Source organism: Pezoporus flaviventris, unplaced genomic scaffold, assembly GCF_033815535.1.
Source record: "Pezoporus flaviventris isolate CSIRO_AGI_PZ_B2104156 unplaced genomic scaffold, CSIRO_AGI_Pfla_v1 ptg000005l, whole genome shotgun sequence".
Classification (NCBI taxonomy): domain Eukaryota; kingdom Metazoa; phylum Chordata; class Aves; order Psittaciformes; family Psittacidae; genus Pezoporus; species Pezoporus flaviventris.
The window spans coordinates 7093061-7115961 of NW_026892553.1; the positions used below are offsets into that span (position 1 = coordinate 7093061).

At 51.1% G+C, this 22901-nt stretch overlaps 3 protein-coding genes and 5 non-coding genes across 9 annotated transcripts; 1 reads left to right on the forward strand and 7 right to left on the reverse strand.

Moving 5' to 3' along the window:
* Positions 1-316: 316 nt before the first annotated feature.
* On the reverse strand, positions 317-11994 carry DKC1 (dyskerin pseudouridine synthase 1). 2 transcript variants are annotated; one of them, XM_061445887.1, is made up of 15 exons: positions 11111-11994; positions 10812-10873; positions 10510-10596; positions 9878-9969; positions 9165-9349; positions 8609-8673; positions 7943-8069; positions 7399-7529; positions 6293-6436; positions 5731-5851; positions 4345-4463; positions 3503-3606; positions 3006-3060; positions 2161-2319; positions 317-1688 (listed from the first exon to the last, which is right to left on the reverse strand). In XM_061445887.1, the coding sequence occupies exons 4-15, from the start codon at positions 9946-9948 to the stop codon at positions 1620-1622; spliced, it is 1350 nt and encodes a 449-aa protein (XP_061301871.1). In that variant the 5' UTR covers positions 9949-9969; positions 10510-10596; positions 10812-10873; positions 11111-11994; the 3' UTR covers positions 317-1619. The 2 variants fall into 2 exon arrangements, with proteins under 2 accessions (XP_061301871.1, XP_061301870.1); XM_061445886.1 differs by lacking the exon at positions 11111-11994 and adding an exon at positions 10980-11097.
* LOC133265648 (small nucleolar RNA SNORD83) lies at positions 4022-4097 on the reverse strand. The gene has a single exon (XR_009742040.1). It is a non-coding gene; the product is annotated as a small nucleolar RNA SNORD83 (small nucleolar RNA).
* LOC133265644 (small nucleolar RNA SNORD17) lies at positions 5227-5473 on the reverse strand. Its single transcript, XR_009742037.1, has one exon. It is a non-coding gene; the product is annotated as a small nucleolar RNA SNORD17 (small nucleolar RNA).
* Positions 7091-7225, reverse strand: LOC133265642 (small nucleolar RNA SNORA36 family). The gene has a single exon (XR_009742035.1). It is a non-coding gene; the product is annotated as a small nucleolar RNA SNORA36 family (small nucleolar RNA).
* Positions 7629-7705, reverse strand: LOC133265647 (small nucleolar RNA SNORD83). Its single transcript, XR_009742039.1, has one exon. It is a non-coding gene; the product is annotated as a small nucleolar RNA SNORD83 (small nucleolar RNA).
* On the reverse strand, positions 8270-8516 carry LOC133265643 (small nucleolar RNA SNORD17). The gene has a single exon (XR_009742036.1). It is a non-coding gene; the product is annotated as a small nucleolar RNA SNORD17 (small nucleolar RNA).
* A 298-nt stretch (positions 11995-12292) lies between the features above and the next one.
* On the reverse strand, positions 12293-13592 carry F8A1 (coagulation factor VIII associated 1). Its single transcript, XM_061445516.1, has one exon. The coding sequence runs from the start codon at positions 13563-13565 to the stop codon at positions 12492-12494; it is 1074 nt and encodes a 357-aa protein (XP_061301500.1). The 5' UTR covers positions 13566-13592; the 3' UTR covers positions 12293-12491.
* A 316-nt stretch (positions 13593-13908) lies between these two features.
* Positions 13909-22309, forward strand: TRMT2B (tRNA methyltransferase 2 homolog B). Its single transcript, XM_061445890.1, has 12 exons — positions 13909-14211; positions 15500-15566; positions 16155-16274; positions 16690-16789; positions 17223-17293; positions 17727-17873; positions 18019-18113; positions 18628-18842; positions 18971-19072; positions 19254-19373; positions 20151-20250; positions 22041-22309. The coding sequence occupies exons 1-12, from the start codon at positions 13976-13978 to the stop codon at positions 22165-22167; spliced, it is 1500 nt and encodes a 499-aa protein (XP_061301874.1). The 5' UTR covers positions 13909-13975; the 3' UTR covers positions 22168-22309.
* The last annotated feature ends 592 nt before the right edge of the window (positions 22310-22901 follow it).

A 22901-nucleotide genomic window follows, 5' to 3' on the forward strand; every position in this document is an offset into this window, starting at 1 on the left:
CAGGCAAAGGAGGAAAGAGAACACGCAGCTTCCAGGCACATCTTTGTACACACGTGGGTTTTACCACGTGGAGGGTGGCCCCATGGCATCTGTGAAGTCCTGACCAGCAACAAAGGCCCCTCTGGTCAAGGTCCACATCAGCATGACCCCTCTCCCTGCACCAGCAGCTTCTTCAGCAGAGCAGCACAAAGGCTGGGCAGAAGGGGCAACCGTTAACCTGCCCTGCTGCAGCACGCACATGCATTAAGCTGCCTCCCCTCCCCAGGAACAGACCACTGATCTCTTACAGGAGGCAGATGAGGAAGGAAATCACCTGTTCAAAAATAGGGCTTTTATTTTTATGTAAAAAAGAGTAAATAAAAATGGACTTTTTTTCTTTCTGCTCAGGTTCGGGCAGCCACCAGCTGCTGGCCCCACTGCCTGCGTGTATCTCTAGCATTGGAGGGGAGAAAAGTCAGAAAAGCAATGCATGAGGCCAAGACAAGCGTTACAGAATCTCTGCAGGGATGAAGCTCAGAACAAAGCAGAGTGGATCCTTCCCATGTGGAAGAATCCCATTAAAGGGGCTAAAATCTGGCTCAGCATTACCCCTGTGAGAGGAATGAGACCTCCCACCCCCAGCAAGCCAGCCCAGATAATTGAATCAGGACAAGAAACCACTCAAGGCCCACAGCGCGTGCCCCCTTGCAGACGTGCCTCTGGCAAAGCTTTTCCTCATGGAAGACTCCAGTCCCAACAGCCCTTTTTAGCACAGCATACTGGTTACTTCACTTCTGCCCCCCAAGCAGCATCCCAGTTTCCAGCCTTCCAGAGCGTATTGGCTATCCAAGCCATGGAAGGCAACTGAAAGTGTTGTGGTCCCATTCCAGTATGTGGGTAGTGGGTAGAGGAGAGCGAATTGCAGCCAGAGGTACACACTGACAAGGTCCCTGGGGCACTGGGTCTGGGGATCAACCAACAACTAACACGCAGGTTCCCGCACTATGAAGCGAAAAGCAGGAATTCCATGTTCTAATCCTTTTATGATAAAGGGTTAAAAAAGCACTGAGGAATCTCGGGGTGGACTATTTGATTTCATCTAGCCAAGGGCTGAAACAAGCATATGGCCAGGTCAAAACAAAGAGCCCTTCCAATAACCGATTTGACTGTTGTTCATTCAGATGGGCCATGACAAAGCCAGTCCTCCAGACACCAACATTCTATGACGGTCAGGTAACAGCTCCAACCTTGGAGGAAAAGGAAGAGGCAGGACAAGAGGAGGGAGAAACATTATTCCTCCCTCTCAAGATGAAATCAGAGACACCAAGTAAGAGCCAGAAGCTACAGCTTCCCTGAAGATACCACTTCTATTGGCGTCATGGTGCTCAGCTTTAGAGAGCAATCCAGTGCAGGAGCAGTGAGGCATCCCACTCCTCTGACAACCCTTAAAACAGGATGAGGAGAGGTACCCGAGCAGGGCATATCCTGGGCAAACACACCCGCTCACACGTGTACACAACCGAAAAGGAACCTGGAACTTGCTGGCCACTCTGCCATGCAGCCAGTCCTCTTTTTGTCAAGGCCTCAGACTCCTCCCTCCCTGCTGAGGAGGTTTTCCTGCTTTGGACAGATCCAGTTGCTTACTCCGAGCTCTCTTCTACCTCCTTTTGTTTCTTTTTCTTCTTCTTCTTGGTGCTTGTCTCACTGGTCTGCAAAGAGGTTGGAGATATCAGGAAGGAGTCAAAAAGGAATCCCTCACTGCTCATTTCAGTAGGAACAGTCCCACTCCAGATGCAGTGCAGGCTCCCCATGATTGCAATCCTCTCACTGCCATACAAGCACTCAAGCAGACCGACTGTCAGCACCAAATGGAGCCTGCTGGGACCCGTTACAGGGCATCAGAGCACAGAGGCCTGGCAGGAACATGTACCTATGAACAGCCCCAGGGCACAGACAGCTGTTCACCCCATCCCTGCCTCACCACAGACCGATCCCAAAAGCTTCACCTGCCCAGTCTCCCACCACCCTCAACCAGTTCAGTCTTTCTCCACCTGTGGGGAGCCTGGCACTTGGGGGACACGCACACCAGGATGCTGATGCATTTGTCCTGCAGGTATTGGGGAGAGACAGCAACCTCCTCCCCATGCTTGGACTGTACCATGGGAGCACCCCACTACGTACCACTTCTATTTGCTCCCCTCCACTCTCAGCTGCCTCTTTGGCTTTCTTCTCTTTCTTCTTCTTTTTCTTTTCCTTTTTGCTCAGCTCCTCTGGTGGCGGGCTGGCAGGGGATGGCGGGCTCACAGTCTCCTCGCTTTCACTCTCCGACCCTCGCTTCCTCTGTCAGAGAAACACGCTGTCAGGCACACCACCTCCCAAAGCTGCTCCCATCATGGAAGACCTGTTTGCAAGCCCATTGCAACTACTTTACCTGATTCAATCAAACTACACAGTTAACAATGCTTTGAGCAGCAGGGTGAAGGTACAGACTTGCCTTAGTCCCCTACTGCATACACTGGCTAGGACTTGCGTCTGCACCCTGTCCCCAAATGCTGCAGAGTTTGAAACTGCTGCATCTTTCCAAGTGCATGCACAAGCCCTGACTTGGGGCACTTTAGGCACAACTCTTACATGGACATTTCTGCAGCTGGCTATAGCCTCCAGAAAGGTTTCCTGGCACAACAGATCTCTCCTGTGGCTCCACGCAGTGGATTCCTTTGGATGCTGCAGCTTGTACACCACAAATCAGAGCTCCTCGTTCTCATACTATGAGCTACAGGGCTCACAACCAAAGGACAACATCCCAGAGATGAGGCCCTAAACAGCTAGCTTATGGGCCATGCAACCACAATACACATCTGGGCACTAGGCTCCCAGAATGTGAAACACCTTCCCCTGTAAAACAACCAGCCAAAGCAGCACTCAATCCAGCATCTGATACCAGCTGCCTTAAAGAAACAGGTGCGGACCCACCCTTCATCAGGGCCCAAACCACCTCACAGCCAGAGAGCTCTAAAGATACTCACTTTTGGAGCCCTCTCCGGCTCTGAAACAGCAGGTGCCTCTTTCCTGGAAGTATCCCTGAAAGAGAAGATCCCCACACTGAGCAGGACAGTGAGGAACTGACTCGCACTGCTCTGTACAAGCACAGAGCCCCATCCTGTCTCAAGGGCTCTGTAACCCACAGTGGGTGCTGGGTGGGGAAGCTGGGTGTGGGGAAGACCTGCAGCCTGCACCAGGGTCAGACAAGGCAGGGCAACAGCAAGGCTTCCCCCATTTAATATAGCAGACTGACTCCCTCTAAAACCACAAGCACAGGCTAGAAAGGGATAACTGTCTGCTCAGGGCCTTTCCCTCCACCACTGCCCACCAGCAGCATGCTCCATCCAAGAAATGCCACCATACCCTATAGGTCCAGAGAGCCACCAGCTTTGTGCCAATATGCTTGGAGCACAAATGGCAGCAGCCCAGCCCTCACTGCACGGGGCTCCCTTCTGCCCCATCATGCAGGAGCTGTACCCACCTGTAATCCACATACTCCTTCTTCCAGGAATCCGGTGTGCTCTCATTGGGCTTTCCGTGCTTGTCCAGCAGACCCTTCTGGATCATCATCTTCTTTTGACTGGCCTGAGAGTAACATGCAACAAGTCAGACTGCAGCTCCAGGAAGAAGAAATCATCCCCAGAGCTTCATCCACTCGATCTAAGAGGAGGTACTCCAGGAACAAACCAACTACAGCATTACTTAACACTTCTCTAAGGACCTTATAAACATCCCCCGCACAGCAGCCTATAGGAACGCATATTCACCACTGAATAAAGGCTAATTTGTGGGGGAAGTAATGGCAGCAGTGTAAGATGACTCTGCACACAGAATCACAGAATATTCTATGTGGACCTTCAATCATGGATTGGTTTCACCACCTTAGTGACCTGCTACATTTCAGCGGAACCACTCCAGCTGCAAATGCAGGGCACTACTAAAGACTCCAAGGTACTTGCACGGGCCTCCATCACCTCACATTCGCTGTGAGCCTCTCCAGAGCCATCAGTATGGGGTGATAGATGAAGGTCATCTTTGCACAGAGCTCTAATGCCATCCATTTCACATCATTTGGCTCTTTACCAGAGGAGGGCTGGTGCTGTACAGACCTGAGGAGCTCGTGCCTGAGCAGCAGCCCCAGCTGGGCCTCAAGCAGAGCTGCCCAGGATCCATGGGGAGGGAAAGCCTCACTCCCACTGGCACTGGGCTGGCACAGCCCCAGCACTGGGAATCATCACCACTGTGGCTCCAGGACAGCACATCTCTGCCTGAGAGTTGTGAGGTCCCACATCCTGGAAATGACCATGCCCCCACAGCACTCACCTTGGGACCGAGACCCCATTTGCGGGGGTACGTATCTCTCTCCATGATCACTCTCTTGATCTTTGCCACAACACCATGGTCGCAGGTAGAAATCACTGCTGTGGTCATCAAGGCAATGGCTGCAAAAGCAGGCAGAGAGTTCATTAACTCTTAAAAGCACAACTGTGACAGCAATGCAGGAACCTGCTGCGTTCAGCCTGTTCTTCTGTCAGCACAAAGAGGAGCAACATCTCCCACTAGTGCCATTTCACCCCAAAACCTCACTGAAGGTAGGTTCTGAACTAAATCTTCAGAGACCTGCTCTTCTCAAAGGCAGCAAGTCCATCAGTGATGGATTAACCACACCATAAGCCTCTATCTTACATAGACTGGTTCTGGATCGGCAAACACAGCAAGACCACTTCACAGAGCAGCACCAACACCACCACTGGATGGGAAGAGCTCTGTAAGCAGCTCCTGGAGCACTTCCAGGCAGCTCAAGGAACCATACCAATACAGAAAGGAGCAGTGATGCTCCTTTATCAGCTCACAAAACCTTGCGGAGCCAAACATAGGAGACTAATCCTACCAATAAATGTTTTCATCACCAGGTCCCCAAGATGACCAGAGTGCAGGCAGCACAAACAGCAGGATGGAACAGCTTGCCTGTTTACCCCTCCAAGGCCCATCAGTCCCACGGCTCTGGCCAGAGCATGAGACCATGCAGCACTGCACACCATGACAGATCATCTGTACAGTCTGTCAGTCCCTGGCACCTATACAGCTTCTCTGAAGACCCTGGTTAGAACAAAGCACTCCCAGAATCATTTCACAGAAGCTGGGAGTTGCTCAAGTCCTTTTACACTGATTTGCTCAGGAAGCATGATGTGCAGGTGGCAGTATGTGATCAGACATCATCCTTCATCTCAGTGAGGACAGAGCCCCCCAGAGAGGGGCTCCAACCGTGCCGGCACCACTTCACTCCTGCAGGCAGCCAGCCACACACCACAACAGCCCCCAGTAGGACACTGGCAGACCAGAGGGTCTCTGGAGGCTGCACAGCACCCAGACCCTAGAACAGGAATCAGGGTGCTGCAGGAGGGCAGCACCACTGCACTCAGAGAATGGATAAACTTTGTCATCATCTCACACACAGAGCACACCTGAGCATCCACACCTGAAACCAGGCTGAGGAATTGTTCACACCTTGCCAAGGACTGACACAGCCACTGTTTCACATCCTGCCCAACACCAGCTGCCTTGGGCCACACTAACCCACAGTTCCCATTAGGAAGCACTATCTAAACCATCTACAGATAGATGGGGACCTATTTGCTGTGCAGTCACTGGAACACAGCTTGTTATTTCTGCAGCTAGCTGGGCACAAGAAGAACAGGAGTTTCCTACCTAGGCAGATAGCTTCTCCTTTTGTGGTGATGACGACAATCTCTTGATTAAGCTCAATTCCATCTTCATACCTGAGGACACCAGGCAGCATAATCTTGGCTCCATAGCAAATGGCATTAACCTGAAAACAAAGGAAACAGGAAGGCTTATAAGTCAATATGAGAATAAAAACAAGGTAAGAAGTGCCTCTAATATTCTAGCTTCCCATTGCTGTTACAGTCCCAGCAATAACATTTCTTCTTGTCCATTATATAAAACTTCAGAACTTTCTAAAAGAACTAAGCAAAGCAAAGCACCTATCACAGCAAACATGTGAGGCAGATCTCTTACAACCATCAGCATCCTCCTGAAGTGAGGAGAGCAGCTTCTCTGCCACTCAATTCTTGCCTCTTGCATCTTACTGCTCATCTGGCAGTGGCCCATACTAGGTCCTACACAGCTCACCCTTCGGACAGAACAGGACACCATGTGGGCCCTGATCCTCCATGTATTATATCAGCTGTACAAGTGAGGAGGACACTGCAGTCTCTGGCTCTCAGCTAGCACTGCGCTAGGAGCTCACCGCACTGTCTTTCATGACCAGCCGCTTGTGTGAAGTCAGCAGTTTCTCCAGTGGCAGGATAACTCTTCGCAGGTAGCTGTCATCCTTGTTGTTGTCATACTGCCACTGTGCATCCAGTACATCATGCATGGTCACCATGTTGTCCTGTGAAGATGAAGACACAACTTTTCTAAACTCTCTTCCAGCCATTAACTTGAAACACACACAAACAGCTGAAGTGCAACAAAAGGAGTGAAAAACATATCCAATTCAGAAGCATCAAAAAAGCAAGCTAAAAGAGGCAAGAATACTTTCCATCAACAACTTGAGGTCAGCCTGATTTGTGCTACCACAGACTTCAACCTTCCTAATCTCAGAGAGCACTTGGATCTAATGCATCAGGTGTGTCCACATGAAACTGAAATATGACCAAATTTAAACAACTATCTGGGACTTCTAGGCAAAGCAGTCTAAATTAACCAGCTCTGCAATCCGTGACATGGAATCAATTCTTGAAGCAGCTGTACACACCCAATCCCTGGAATTCAGAAATGACTGCAGGGATTACAGCTGCAGTAAGAGCACACATAGGTGGGGAAGCACTTCCACTGATGCATGTTTTGCAAGAAATCAGTCCTGGAGTCTGGACTGGCCGCATGATCCAGCTATGACCAGACTAAAGGACCATACTGTGTTCACAAGCCTGCACCTCCCAGGCTCAGTCTGATGAAGCACATTCCCTGCATTATGCCCTGACACCAAGCGGTCACAGATTGCAAAGCAGACAGCCCATTCACCTGAACTCGTGGCACATGCACAGTTTGTAGGCTGAGAAACACAGGTGGCATGAAACACACTTTCAGTCACCATGGTACACTTCCCAGTCATTCACTGTCCCAAAGCTTAATTACCAGAACAGGGACACCACCCTGAACTGAACTCAACACTTTGGTTCCAGACTATCTATGGCAAGAGCTCCCACGTTTTCAGGGCTATTCACTAAACTCCCCCATGCTGCCATGCACCAGTACCTTCTCCTAACTCTGTAAAACTAATGCAGTTCCAAGGAACTCATACAATTCTGACAGGTTCAAGCTGGCTGGTTATAGTTAGTGGTACCACTCTACCTTCTCTCCCAGGATGCCCGAGCGCACTCTGCGGAGCTCCTGCATCTGGCCCCCTACTCCAAGCAGCAATCCAAGGTGAACACAGAGTGTTCGGATATATGTGCCTGCTTCACAGCTCACCCAGAAGATACCTGAAACAGAGGGCAGGACAAGAGAGTATTTAAAGACGTATCCAGAAATGAACCACATCTAGAAACTCCAAGAGAAGCTGTACACTGAATCCTTCACAGAGCCATCAGCCTGGGGTGATAGATGAAGGTCATCCTTGCACTGAGTGCTAATGCCATCTAAATTGACATCATTTGGCTCTTCAATGAAGGATGCAGCAGTAAGAAACAGAGGATTTGCTTCTCAACACACCCAAGTAATGCATGATGCAGTTGGTGGTGAGGATTTCTCAACACATCCAAGTAATGCATGATGCTTGATGGTGGTGAGGATTTAGGTCTGAAGACATTTGCCAAGAATAGGAAGCAGCCCATTTCACAGGAAATTTTATCAGCCATCAGTTTAATAGGAAGAAGGCAGGAAAGCCCTGTTTTACCTAATCTTCTCTCAGGATCATACTCCACCAGCTTGCTCTCATAGATAGTTCTGACTCTCAGTTGTCGCTTGACAGCAGCAATGAGGGGTGGTCGCTGAAACAGCGCGCCTGTCAACGTTTCTATTGCCTAAGGATAGAAGCAGAAGTAACCATTGACACCTGTATCCCAACACCTTGGGGTCTCCAGCAACTATGACCACTTCCATGAGCAAGAAGGTTCACCATAATTTGGTGATGTCATATTTAATAAAGCCAATGTGAACCACGGATGTGGTCTAAATGCGACCCCAGTGAGCACAGCTGGGCTTTTTCATCAGGTGGCAGTATGTGATCAGACATCATCCTTCATCTCAGTGAGGACAGAGCCCCCCAAGGAGGGGCTCCAACCGTGCTGGCACCACTTCACTCCTGCAGGCAGCCAGCCACACACCACAACAGCCCCCAGTAGGACACTGGCAGACCAGAGGGTCTCTGGAGGCTGCACAGCACCCAGACCCTAGAACAGGAATCGGGGTGCTGCAGGAGGGCAGCACCACTGCACTCAGAGAATGGATAAACTTCATCATCACCTCACACACAGAGCACACCTGAGCTCTGCTCCTACCCTCTCATCTGTACACTTTGCATGTGCAGTGCCAGCATGGCTGAGAGCATGCTGAGACTTACCCTGGCAAGCTGAGCCTCACTCTCAATTGCATTGTGCAGCCGAACAATTCCCACATACTCTTTGCCTGAAAAAACGACAAGAGCAGTCAGGAGTGGCCACTTGCATTTAATGTTGACCTCAAGGTCCTCCCTGCTTCACAGCCAGAGCCCTGAAGGGTTCACAACCACCTCTCCTACAAAGTATGCACAGTTTGGTATGGAGCTGGCTATTCTTCCAATGAAATAAATCTGAGCTACATTTATTCTTCACTGATTTTATTTCACTGGACTTATAGAGGCCGTAAGTTCTGTTAGCACACAAAAGCAGTCTGCCAGAAATGTTTTCAGTGACTTCAAACTGCACAAGCCTCAAAGAGGCAATCAAGGAAAAGAACCTGATTCAGCATGGATGCACCTTCCCTAGCTTGGAGTATGAAGGACAAGCAAACCCTAGGCTCAAAGCACTGAAGACCAAGGATAGTCCTTGTCCTTTCAAAGACTGGAAATCTCCATTTTGTCTTCAAAAGAACCCCACACCTCTCCATTTATACTGAATGATCCCAGGCAATAAACATACCTGCACTCTGCTGAGATTTGACCAGTCGTGTTGCCCTCTCAATGCACACAATGAGGCACCCAGTCACCTTAGGATCCAGAGTGCCACTGTGTCCTGTCTTCTCTACTCGAAGGATGCGTCGGATCCATGCAACCACCTCGTGGGAAGATGGATTGGAAGGTTTGTCGAGGTTAATAAACCCAGACCTACAGTGCAAGATGACAGAGAACAGGAACTAAGCACTGAGGCAAATACATCAAGAGCATAAAAATGCTGATGATATTTATTATGGCTGCAAAGAAATGTATTTCTCTGCAGCCAAGTGAGCTGTGAACCTCACAACACTGCTCTCAGTGAGCACATGTTGAGCTGCTCTGCATGCAGCAGTGAGAATATTTCATGGTCAAAGAACTCTCTTTTCCCCAAACTTCTCATCACTACTCTGCACTTAAGCCAAGGCAAGTATTAGAAACAAACTCCAAGCAGTCTCAAAGCCTAGCAGGCTGTAAGACCCCAGAGAACTCAAGTGTTTAAACGTGCATCCAGACCAGCCACAACCCCAGAACAAAGCAAGCATTATCAGAAGTGATCAGCAGCTCCTATTTAGACACTTAGTGGTAGTAGCAAGGCACTGAGGTGAGCAGAAAGGTACAAGGAGGATCCAGAACAGAAAATATGTTGAAGATATTAACTGCAAAAGAGAAATAAACCACTCCAGCCTTTACTGCACTCACCTCACATAGTCAGAAATCTCTCTCTTCAGGGGATTAGCACCAAAAGAAAGAGGTGTGTAGTGTGCTGTCATCACATTTAGCTTGTCAAAGTTCTACAAAAATCAAAGCAAAAGTTACAAGTGTTTGTGAGCTCACCTTAAGTTTCAGGGTTGCTTTGCCCCAGTACATCTCCCCAGTTACACAATGTCTGATTTGTACATTTGAGTGTAAGAGGCTCTTCCAAAATGAAAACGACCCAACAATGAAACCACACTTTATGGGAAGAGAAAGAAACATAAGTCCTGTACTGAAAGTGATGTGAAAGCAGCAGAATACCAACCTTTACAATGGAGCAAAAATCCAGTGTGCCCCAGAAACTCAGCACAAGCAATACATAAGTACACACAGCTCACAGGCAACCAAACTAAATAGAAGAAATCTGGTTGGGTCTTTACAGGAGAGATGGAAAACTTATAAAGCAGACATAGAAATGATGCTGCAAGACAAACGTTGTAACACGATTTCTGCATACAGAGAGCTGTTCCCTAGCCGTAGGGTTGCACAGAGAAGGAGCTGTGCCTCTCCAGGGCCTGCACTGAGGACAAAAGATGCAGCAGGACCAGGGCCACGAGGTTGTCTACGACCAGCCCTACCTTCAGCAGCAAGGGCCACTGAGACGTGTCCAGCTGGGCGACGCGGGACTCGGGCTTGATGAAGAACTCCTCCGTGTGCTGGATGTCCTGATGGGGATGAAGGTACCGAGGTCAGAGGAGGAACCGCGGAGGCCCGCGCTCCCATTGCTGCCTCCACGTGGCCCCGGCCATGCTCCAGCTCGGGCACGCTGTGAGGCACGGCGGACCCCCAGGCCCTGCCCTTAGGCCCCACGGATCGAGCTGCGGAACCCCCAGTCACCTTCTCTCCCTTCTCCCCTCTAAGCCGGCGGCCCCGCACTCACCGCTACATCCTCATCGGCAAGCGCCCGCTTCTCCTTCTTCCGCCGCTTCGTCACGCTGGAACCTGCGGGAGCGACACGGTGAGCATCCCCACCGGCAGCGGAGGGGGCCCCGGAGCGCTCCCATAGCCCCGACCCCCCCCACCCCGGGCCGGGCCCTCCGCCACGCACCGTTCCCGTCCGCCATGGCCGCACCGCGTGGCGCCGCCGCCGCGCAGGGACCGCGGAGGCCGCCCCTTCCCGACAAGCCCCGCGCGCGGCCGGTCCCGCCTAGCGCTGAGTGCGCCCAGGCCTCGACCTACCGGCGGCCGGGGGAACCGGATGTCCCGTCCTGTCCCATCGGGAAGCGGCGTTGGGCTCCGGGGCTCCGCAGGCAGCAGTCGTTTAAGGGAGCGGTGAGCCGTTGTCCCGCCTGAAGCTTTACAGCGAAGTGAGGCGTTAACACAGCGGATGGACCCTCCCGGGTGGGGTCCAGCTTTGGGGAGAGCGGACTTGGATCCCTACTGAGTTTCCAGAAGGGATACCGTGTACTCGCTTTCCTGCTCGTGCTGGTTGAAGCCGTTGGACCAGTGGACCCCCACCGTTCTCCAAAGCCCCCTCATAATCCTGCTTCAGTTTACTCTTATCTCCTTGCAAGCTCTAGTCACAACAGATTTCTAACCCCAGACTGAGCACCTGTTATAGTCCCAAATAGCATCTACTCGAGGCCAGGCAGCCCAATCTCCTCCTGACTCCAGGGTTAACTTCACATTCTTTTAAATGATCTTTTTCTTACGATAGAACTACTCAGTAACAGGTTAACATCTGCCCAGGATAGATTATAGCCAGAAGAAATGTTAGTGATCTATCAGTGATGCACATTGATCCATGACTTCTCTTTACCTAGTCATTTGATTTCCTCACATAACCAACCCCTTAGTGTTCCAGGTGTGAAGGCTGTAACACTGGAGATGGGTGAAGAATATTTCACACAGACACCCCCTCCACTGGCTGCACTGCAAGAGGATTAGGGATAACATTAGAAACCAAGGAGTAAAGCTCAACAGAAGCAGTGGGGACATCAGAGGCAGTCGCAATGGGATTCAATAGGTAATACAGAGGGAGAGTACAAGATGGTGCAGAAACCAACCCATCTGTTCTATATAAGATGCAGCCAGACTGCGACAGGCACCTGTCCTCAGGCAGCTGCTTGCAGGTCAGTGACCAACTCCTTTTCTCCACCATGAGAGCTAAATGCTCTCTTTGGCTGCACTATTTCATCTTCAGGGGGAAACAAAAAACAGTTTTATGTGCTGCCCTTTCTCAAAGCAACTTCAGCAACTTCCAATTCCCAGATGTGCAAGCCCTCCAGCACCCTTACCCCAGGTGATACTGCCCTGGCAAGTTTTCCTGTGTGCAAATTGCAGCCAGTTCTTTAAGAAACAGCCTGTTTCTGCCGTTCTGCTTTAGCGTTACACTTTTTCAAAGCACGACAATTTTCAGTATGCACAATTAGTGGTTTACTATGACACAACATAAGATGAACACATTTGCTCATCGATTATTACTTGCTTCTGTTATAGAATTCGTATTAAAAATAAATAACAAAATAGAGGATAAACTGACACAGACTGTGGCTTCAAAGGTAAGTCCAAGCCCGACCCTGTGGCTCTGCAAAAGGCCCATCCATGCCCATGGTGATGCTCAGAGCCCCTGTCCGGCAGGGCTCAGCATCTCCTGCAACACCAGGTGGAGGAGGTGGTTCTGCTCCGCGCTAAGCAGCGGCCACAGCTCGGCCTGCAGGGCCTTCAGCGCCTCTGCGTCCTTCTCCTGGCACGCCAGCACGGCCGACTGCAGCAGCAGGAAGAGCTCGGACGGTAAGTAGCTCGCTGCAGGCGGCAGCCCTCCGCCCGCCCCGGCGCCGCCACCAGTCCCGGGCCCCGCACCGCTCTCGGGAGCCTCCCAGCAGTACTGCTCCAGCGTCCGGGCGTGCTCGGGCAGCAGCTTGGCGGGCGGCGGCTGCAGCAGCAGCAACAGCAGCACCCGCGACACCTCGCAACGCGCCAGCACGTCCATGAAGGCACCACCGGGGGCTCCCCCGCCGCCGACACCACCACCCAGCCCGGCCGCTGCCAGCGCCTGCGCCCGAGTCAGCGCCGCCAGCGCACCGGCGTAGTCGCGACCCAGCAGCAGGCAGGAGGCGCGGTCGGCCAAGCACCGCAGAGCCTCCAAAGGCAGCCGCGCCACCGCCAGCAGGTCGGCTGCCCGCTGCAGAGGCGCGGCGGCGCTAGCGGGCCGTCCCGTGTCGCGCAGCGCCGCGGCCAGCTCCAGGCACAGCCCGGCCGCCAGCGCCGGCTGTCCCCGCTCCAAGTGCAGGCGGGCGGCGAACGCGCCGCAGCTCTGCGCCGCCGCGACATGCTCGCCGAAGCCGCCGCGCAGCCCCAGGCGCTGCCGCAGGTCGCGCTCCTGCCGCAGGAAGAGCCGCGCGGCCTCGGCCAGGGCGGCCGCCTCGGCGGGGCCGTGGAACAGGCTCTGCGCGCACCGCGCAACGGCCAGCTGGCACCAGGCCGCGTAGGGCAGGCTCTCCTGGGCGCGCAGCTCCCTCGCCAGCGCCGCGAACTGCTCGGCCGCCTCCGCCACGTTCGGCTTGCGCAGGAAGCGCCGCCGCAGCTTGGCCGACACCAGCCGGTATCGCGACAGGAAATCGCCGTCGCTGCCCAGGCCCGGCCCGGAGCCGCCCGCCCCGCCGGGGCCGGAGCTGCCTGCAACCGACAGCATCGCGCGCCAGCCGGAACTGACGCACCCGGAACGCTCGCCGCTTCACTCCGCTCCGCGTAGCCGCCGGCCAATCAGCGCCGGCTCCGAGGGTCACGCGGACGGCGGGGCAGGGAAGAAGCGTGGCTATTGGACAAGTCTCAAAGACGCCCGGCCCACTCGGGGGCGAGTCCATATGGCAGGCCCCGCCCCTGCCGCCGCGGTCTGACGGGGCACGGTAGCCCGGTGGTGCCGCCCGCGGTAACCGCGGCCTGGGGAGGAGGCAGCGTTCTCGCCTCCCGCTGCAGGCACCGTCTGGCTGCAGTGGGTGAAGTGCAAGCACAGACGGGCCGCGGGTGCCTCTAAACCGAGTGGTTTCACTTCCCGGAGCGGCGCACGGTGCTTTCCTCCACCCGTCTCCAGGGGTGAAGCCGATGTGCCCGACGGGCTGGCGGTGGCCTCGCTGCGCTGCTGGCAGCGGTGCAGCCGCTCTCCGCCCCGCCATGGCTCTGTCCTGTGCGCTGAGGCTGCGGCACCGGCCCCTTTGGAGCGCTCTCCTGAGCAGCCTGCCTGGCTGGGACCGCAGATTGCCGGCACAGAAGGCAGCAGCACAGCGGAAGGAGAAGGGAAAGGGCGGTGAGGGCCGCAGCCCCTCCTGGGAGGAGAGGTAGGGCTTTACCAAAACGCTTGATTCCAAAGCACCTGAAGCGGTTCGAGCAGTGGATTGAGGGTTTCACCTATAGCCAGCGCTCTCCAGGAGGAATGGAAGAGCCAGGGCTCAGCTGGGTCCCCTGGAGCTTGGCCTGGGGATGGAAACAACAGAAAACACAAGAGGAAAGGGTCAGGAGCAGAGCGGTTGTCACACTGGCAAGCAAAAAGTAATAGTCTATTTGATTTGCGGTTCTGTGCCTGAAAGTAGTTGGGTGCTTCGGAAGCAGCTCCAAACATCCCAGTAAGCAACAACAGCAGCTTATCCAGCTATGGTGTGAGGCTGTCCATGGGCTTCGTGTGTCCACAGCTGATGATAGTTACAGCTTGGAGCATATCCACCTCACCCCTTCCGCTGCTGGGGTTTGGGTTTGGTTTATTTTTAGATTAGGTTTTCTGTATTTTGCTCATGCTCGCCCTGCCTCAGGTACAAGCAGCTCCAGGTTCTGAGGTTTATCTCTGAACTGTCAGGGTATGAGTGGCCAGGTTAGTGAGAATGGGCAGCCTGTAATTCCCTGCCTGTCACACACAAACTGCATTTTGCTGTGGTGGAATTAATCTGGTAAAGCATTAGCAACTAGAAAAGAGCAGTAGTGGCTGGAAGTGTGAGCAGGTCCATGATGCAGGATGGATGTATCGAGTGATGAAAGAAGCATCTTGCTCCTTTAGAAGAAAACTCCAGGGAGATGGGACTTGGGCTGTCCTCAGAGCAGCAACGGATTTGCAAAGCCTGTGATTCAGTGGGAGAAAGCAACAGACCCCATCTGAAGCGACAATATATTATCTATCTATCTATCTATCTATCTATCTCTTTATTTTCCTCTTTTCTGCCTGTACTTTGGTTTGATTTTTTTCCCCATTTGAATAATCATTCTCATGGCTTTACCATCCTGGAATCAGATCTCACCCACAGCTTGGCAGGGTCTCTCTGGGTCCCTGGGCAGGGGAAACACTGTTCCTGGCCCTGTCCTCTAAAGGGGGATCAGAAAGATACCTGGGTTACCCGAGCATCACTGGTCAATCTGCCAAAGGCTCAACCTGTCCTCTGGAGAGCTGGTCATTGTTCCCAGGTCACCCTTCCAGCCACAAGTGTTCTGCACTGGGAAGGTGCCATGAAAAGGGAGTTTCATTGTTCACAGCCAGCTTTGGTACAGAGCCTGTACCAGAAGGGTCCTGCCCATGAAGCAGTTGGTGAGGATGTTATGCCCTAAGGATCAGGAAGTGAGTAGCTCTGACCACTACTGTGATGTTGTGCTTTCCAGGTTAGCAAATGCAGTGACTCCACTGTGGAGACTTCCCTATCACGAGCAGCTGCAGGTAAGATGTATGTGAACTTTTCTCTGTTGTGTTGCCCCAGCTGTCCCTATTATCCTTCCTGAGCAACAGCATGGAGCATCTTACTGCGTAATGGATGTAAACTCTTCAGACCCTGTTTACTGGTGCTTTAGTTCTTCATGAATTAAATGTGGAATGAATTAAATGAAATTAAAATTATATTTTTTAATTAAATTACAATGAATTCTAATTTTTTTAATTGGAATGAATTAAATGAATCAAATATGTTCAAGGCTAGAACTGTGAGGTCCCCTGCGGGGGGCTGTATGTGGTCACCAACAGCACAGAAGATGGGCACTCACACAGTGATCCTGCCCAGCTGGTTCACTGGGGCTTCAGGCTGGACCAAGCACTCCAGTGTCTGTGGTCCCAGTGGTTTGGGACCACAGACACAGGATTTCTCTCTCTCTGTTACTCCAAGCAGCTGCAGTGATAGAAAAGGCAGAGCTCCTCTGGGGCTGTGTCCTACTTGCAGTGTTCCCTCCTGTTGGCCTTCCCAGAGGTGGGTGATGGGCTGCCCACTGCTGTGTGGTCCTGCGAGAGTGTTTCTGGCTTAGGACTCCTCTGCAGGTGAAGTATGAAAGCCAGAGGAAGATTTTGCAGATGCTGGCATCTTGTCTTGAGAAGCTGGGCACAGACACACGGCAACCTGGTGGACTCTGCTGTCCTCTCCAGCCTATAGTCCCGTCGGTGAGTGTCCCAAGGGAATGCTGTTCCCTCTGACGCACTAACAGTCTCTTGGTCAGATCCCAGAGTGTCTCATGGTGGCAGTTACTTGGTTGCAGGTAATGTGCCTGTGGCAGTCCTTGCTAGCTTCTGCTTTGCAGCCTGTGACTGCTGGAGAGTGAACAAGCCTGGTGATTATGAACTCTTTTTTGTGCCCAAGCCTTCCCTGATAAAGCTGTTACCATTCTGTCCCATAGAGTAATTCCTCCTTCCCAAGGGGAAGTACTGGGGGTCTCATGCACAAACTCTGTTTCTGCATTTTGCACATTCATATGGATCTTCCTGTGTTGCCAACAGAACACCCAGGCTGGGGTTTGCCTTTCCTCCATTACTTTTTCTTTTAATCCAAGGCTTTACTGTTCCTTCTTTCCTCTCCCAGCCTGTTATTAATGGCTACCGAAACAAATCTACTTTCTCTGTGAACCGAGGACCAGATGGGAACCCCAAAACCGTGGGGCTCTATGTGGGAACTGGCAAAGGTCAGTGCAGGACAAGGAGCTGGGTAGAAAACTGCTGGTGTGGGTTAAGGCAAGGCTTTGCTGTGACAGCCCCCATCTGAGTTAGAAGCCTGAGTCCTGGCAATGCCAACAGAAACACCACCAAGTCCAAGGAAACAAAGGAAAACCTCAGTTCATTAGCTTCTTAAGAAGCACCAGCTTTTAATGTGCTAAATAGAGCAGTAAGGATGACAGCTGTGGCAGCAGCCCCTCCAGGATTTAGGGTTGTTATTCTCAGTTATGCTGTTCCCATATTTTTGCTGTGTTCCAGGAGCCTGTGCTGAGCAGGGAGAGCATGGGGGGATGTGTGTGTGTCCATAGGCAGCAGAGCAACGTTGGAGCATTTGGGATGTCTGAGGCAGTGCTTTATGTGCCCTGAAACAAAACAACTAAATATCTCTCTGTCTCCCTCCAGCAAGAAATATTGTCTGTGTGAAAGGCAACCACATGGAGAACATACCCCTAAAACACAAGCAAGTAGCCCAGGTAAGTAAATGAGTCATGTCTGTTCCTGGACTGTGAAATAGAAGGACTGCTATAACTTTTATATGGGAGAACATTGTCATTTTAGTTACCCTGTGTTTTCAAGTCCAGTTTCATGTTTTGGGGAGTTTCAGGCCTGACTGTGATTGATGGATAAAAAAGCTGCATGTTAATGTTGCAGCTTCTAAACTATCCCAAAGACTGAAGTTAATCAAGTGACAATTAATTTGTGTCAATCTATTAAAGTACGTAAGAACCACAAATTGAAATCAAGTTCCAGGAACTTGGAAAGAGCTTTCACTGAGTGCGTTGAAATCAAACAGTACAAGTCAGATGATACTGGTGGAACAGCCACACGTTTGGGGTGCACAGAGTTATGCTAAGACCAGGGCATTTGTCTTCACTCTACTACAAGTGCCATTTCCCCTCTGCTCAGTGCTATGAGGACTTCATCCGCAGCTCCCCCCTGGACTCCTGCCTCCTCTTCCACAAAGGTGGCCACTGGCGGGAGCTCGTGGTGCGCACCAGCAGCTGCGGTCACACCATGGCTATCATCACCTTCCACCCGCAGGACCTGGGCCAAGTGAGTACATGGAAGACAGAGCCATGGCAAGAGGCACATGAGCCAGGTGACGGCTCCTGGCTGACCTGAGCTTGCTGAGTGTATCACTGGGGAGAGGTGTCTAATTGGACTACCCAAAGAGCTTGTCCTTTCTGGCTCCTGACAGGAGGAGCTGGCTACTCAGAAATCATTGCTTAAGGAATTCTTCACATGTGGACCTGGAGCAATCTGTGCCTTGACTTCACTTTATTTCCAAGAGAGGTATATGTCCTGACATGGGGAAGAAGTGGAAAGAAAACCACCTCCTTTTTCTCCTCCATCTCTAATTAAATTCAAATTCTACCAGTCCAGGGACTGCTTGAAGACAATGACAGATGTTTGGCTGCCTTTTGTAGATGTGGTTTTAAGATAGCCACATGTTTTGTTTTTACAGACCTGAAATATTTGAATACACTCTGTGGCCCTACCTCATGGGAGTTATGAGCCTTGAGTTTACTCCCAAGACAGTGAATCAAATTAGCGGCAAAACTGGGGAATAGACCCTTGGTCTGCTGTCTTCTGCAAACCCATTTTGATTCTTTTGATGAATTACAGGCAGTGCAAATTACAGATCCCTTACCAAAAAATCAGAATTCTTTGATCCTCTTGAAAGGTTCACCTGAAATAAAAGTTGGTGCAGGGAGAACCATCCTCCCCTGCACATGAGCACCCTGGGAACGGGAATGAACTGCTTCTCTGCTGCCTTCTAACAGCTGGTTCTTGTGTGCTCTGCTAGCACCATGACACGTTGCTCCCACGAGCAGGCCCCCTTCCAGCTCCTTCACGGAGAACCACACATCTTTGAAGAAGTGCTCGGCCTCAAGTTTCGCATCTCTCCGGATGCCTTCTTCCAAGTAAACACGCCTGGAGCAGAAGCTCTGTACCAGGCAGTTGGGGAGCTGGGTCAGGTTGGTGGGGACACCATCCTCCTGGACATCTGCTGTGGAACAGGTGAGCAGTGGCTGTGTGAGCCTGGCCCCCAGGGCTGGCGCTTTGCGTGCCAGAAATGATCTCCAGTATCTAAAGGCTTCTTTCTTCAGCATGGATATACAGAGTATTTTTGTGTCCCTTGTTTCTAGGTGCAATAGGTCTCTCTCTGGCTCGCCAAGTGTCCAAGATTATTGGCATTGAGATGGTGGAGAAGGCAATAGAGGATGCCAGGTGGAATGCAGCATTCAATGGTGAGTTCAAACTTGCCATGGCAGAGAGTTTCGAGCTAACTGCTGAAAAACTGGAAGCAGAACTGAGCAGAGGAATGCTGACAAGTCACCTCCACGCAGCAAAAGGTGGTACTTTGTGTTACACCTGATGTCTGGTGAGACTGGCTCTGCTCAGTTCGTGCGGTTGCTTTCTGCTTCACAGGAATTTCAAACTGTGAGTTTCACAGTGGAAAGGCAGAGGCCGTGTTACCACAGCTCCTGTCATCGTGGGAGGAAGCCCGACCCGTTGTTGCTGTGGTGAACCCATCCCGGGCTGGGCTCCGTAAGAGAATATGCTATTTATTTTCACCTTGAAAGCAGGGAATTTTGAACAAGCTCCATGAGACCTCTTATACTGGCTCCAAAACCCCTCTTTAGTCTCTAGTTTCTTACCTTGGTGCTAACAGCAGCTAAAATCCCATGGTCTGCTGTTTCCAGTGCCTTTGTCATGCTTTCTCTTTAAAGCAGACAGCTCTAATATTTTCCCCATCTTTCATGGCTTCTCAGAATCATTTAGGAGAGAAGGAGCCTCTGAAGGCCTGTGTGCAATCCCCCAACTACAGCAAGGCCAATTTCAGAGTTGTATATGGTTGCACAGGGCTATGAAGCACAGCTGAGGTTTGAATGTGTCCAAGGGTGGATAATCTCTCCTGATTTTTTTTTCCCTAATACTCCCTACATTTCCCCTTGCTGCAGTGCATCTGTTGCCTCTCACCCTCTTCTCACGCCCCTCTGAGAAGATTCTAGCTCTGTCTTTTCTGTAATCCCCCATGAAGCCACTGAAGATAGCAAATGGAACCCTGCTCACCTTCTCTTTCCCAGGCTGAATAACCCCAGCCCTTACACACTCCTTGTGCATCCTGTGCCCCAGCCCTCTAACCATTTTAGTTGTCTCTGCTGGATTTGCTTCAGTGTGTACTAGGAAGTCCCAGGCTGGTCCTGATGCAGTCTCACAAGTGTGTGTGATGTGCAGTTGTGTGATGGTTCCCGTGCAATCATTCCTTCTGGAGAGCTCATGGTGGTGGAGGGTGTCTGTGAAGCACGGTATGTGTTTTCCCAGATTACAGGGTTGTGCGAGCCATCCGAAACTGCATGTCCATCCGAAGGCTGCTTTACATCTCCTGCAAGCCAGAGGGTGAAGCCATGAGGAACTTTACTGAGTGAGCACTCTCCTCTCTTCTTTTCTTCCACTGACTTAGTGACAGGGACAGACCTGGTTATGTCAGACAAGGACATAAATATCTGACCTCGGCTTAGAGGTTTTTGTTGCAACTGAATTGCACTGGGTGAGTTCTGCAGGTGTGGCCCAGGACTGGTCAGTGCATGGTCAGAAGTGGTTTATGTGTTACTCTGGGTTTACCTGTAAGCTATACTTCCTGGTTTAAGGTAGTGGGTATTCTTTGGGGTTTGTGTTCCAGCAGGATACTTTACTACATCAGTGTGGAAGAGCACACGTGCTATAACGGCATTGTGCATCCTTCCCTAACAAAATAGCCCATCTGTGTGTGGGATACAGAGTCCACTGAGTTCACTGCAGGGAGGTTGGCCCCAGGCTAATGAAGTACAGCCAAGGGGATTTAGTCACCTGCTGTCAGGGTCCCACTGGAGAAAACCCCAGTGCCGGACCCTGTTTCAGTTCATGATCCCAAGAGTGAAATTAAGATGCAAATGAGGTCAAGTACCCTCATCATTAAAAATTACAAAAAAGACAGTTTTTATAAAAAAGGGAAATGATTGTAATAAAGGAGATAGTGATAGGAGAGATTGGAAAAAAGTTAGAAAATGAAGCAAGGATTCAGGGTGCAGAGAGTGAGAGCGCGCGATAGTCACCACTGGGGATCCATTGTCATCGTCAGTGGTGGTGATGGGAGTTCTTCAGGGTTTGTAGTTGGAATGGGAGCAAAGTGTCCCCCAAGAGTCCATCAGAGGTGGGTGTCCTCCTGGAGGTGTCCTTCTGGAGTCATCCCCTTGAAGGTACCCATGGAGTGTGTTTTGTGGAGTTGCCCTCATGGCGATGTCTCATGGAGGGTGTCCCTCAGGGTCTGTAGTAGTCATTGGTGAAGAGTGTCCTCACGGAGGTGTCCTTCTGGAGTCATCCTCATGGCAATGGCTCCCCGGAGATGTATCCCTTGGTGATTACCTCCTTCCCCTTTTATAATGAGCTGGGGGGAGTACCCCTGCTCTTCATGTCACCTATTGCTAGTTCCTGGTGGACTAGTTTCCCTGGTCTTGCAGCCAGCTCTTCAACTGCACACACACAGGTGCCTGCAGCAATTCTTGGGATAATGGGTAGCAATTCCTCACACCAGTCCTAGAGGTAATGGACTGAAGAGTCTTTCCTACTGAAAGAGCTCTTTCCTACTCATCCCTCAGGCAATGGATGGTGGAGTCCCAGTTCAGCTCCTCACACCCTTCTCACAGGCAGTGGATATTTGAGTCTTAACTCCTCCCACCCATCTCTGAGACAAAAGATAGGTGGATTTCCATCTTAGCTTCTCAGACCAGTCTTTGAGACAATGGACAGTGGAGTCTGATTTCAGATCAGTCTCTCGCACCTGCTTGGTGTTAATCATATAGCCAAGTCTTTATCCAGAGCAGGCCTATTTGTAGGTGATAAATCTGTCTGCAGGTAACCAATGAAGGTGGTGCAAAACTGAGGATTATTTCCTAAGGGTATTAAGTGTCTATCAGCTGGGATGGCTTGTGAGAAAGGGAGCTTTAAACCTGCCACTGACTCTTCAGCTTGTCCATGAGGTTTTCAGGGCTGGTTTGGGGTTCAGTATTGATGGTTCCACACCTCAGCCTGTGTCAGCTGAAGACTCAGAGTGATGTTAGCCAAACACATGATGCCTCCGTAGTACATTCTCTGTGCTACTGTACACACGGTGTCTCCCACATGATACACATTTTCTGCTACTGGTCTAAAGGATGCTCTCTTTGCTTTTCACAGGTTGTGCTGCCCACCTGACCCAGGGAAGAAACTGTTAGGAGACCCATTTACCCCCACGTTGGCTATACCTTTTGATATGTTTCCTCATACTGTTCATTGTGAGCTGGTGCTGCTGCTAACCCGCTGACAAGGACATAGGTATGCCAGCTCTGAGAGCTTGGGAAGCAACCTCCTGCAGTACTGAAGCCTGGAGTCTACGTAGTGATGGATTTTAACTTATTTTGTTGACATTTGTATTTAAAAAACAAATAATTTCGCTTTTGCTCTTACTTTGGGTTGCCTCACACTGTTTTGTAAGGAAACACTCGGATTTCTGGGATGAAAAAGTTCTCTGTAGCATTTCATCACCCTTCTCTCCCCTGCATCCCCATCTCTTCATGGGATGCTGGTTAAAGCAGCCTGGAAAATACGCTCCCCCTGCTATTGTGGGTTTTCACCATCAACATGTGAATATGGAATACTAAAATCCACTGTATTTTCAAGTACTGCATGCTGTTAGTTCTCTGCTTGCTTCAAGGATTTTTCAGGTGTTTTTCAAGTTGATAGTGAATTTACAATGAAGAAACAGTAGGAACTAGAAACCCTCATGTTTCACTGGGAAAATGTGGACTTTTGGGGTCGGGAATGTTTCCTGTGTAAACTTCCGAACCCACTACTGAATGACTTTCAGTCATGTGGGCATGTTGGAGGCAGTGGGGAAGATTTGTCTATAAAATGAAGAGAGAGCAGGTTTCAGCATGTCCCATCCTCGCCGTTCTCTGCTAATCCTTGTTGATAACCTAAATATGAAGTGCCTTGTGAAAATGTCAGCAGCAACAAGTTATTTCCCCATCAGGTTGCTCTGCTATAGCCAATTCAGAA

Bases quoted from the DNA above. Each gene is read 5' to 3' on its own strand.
- DKC1 (XM_061445886.1), bottom strand. The intron at 6,437-7,398 runs GTAGAGTGGTAC...TCATCTTCACAG, and splicing joins CGGGCATCCTGGGAGAGAAG to GACAACATGGTGACCATGCA. The intron at 4,464-5,730 runs GTAGGAAACTCC...CTGCTTTTGCAG, and splicing joins AGGAGAAGCTATCTGCCTAG to CCATTGCCTTGATGACCACA.
- F8A1 (XM_061445516.1), bottom strand. From the start codon at position 13,565: ATGCTGTCGGTTGCAGGCAGCTCCGGCCCCGGCGGGGCGGGCGGCTCC.
- TRMT2B (XM_061445890.1), top strand. From the start codon at position 13,976: ATGTGCCCGACGGGCTGGCGGTGGCCTCGCTGCGCTGCTGGCAGCGGT. The intron at 15,567-16,154 runs GTAAGATGTATG...ACTCCTCTGCAG, and splicing joins CCTATCACGAGCAGCTGCAG to GTGAAGTATGAAAGCCAGAG. The intron at 16,790-17,222 runs GTCAGTGCAGGA...GTCTCCCTCCAG, and splicing joins CTATGTGGGAACTGGCAAAG to CAAGAAATATTGTCTGTGTG.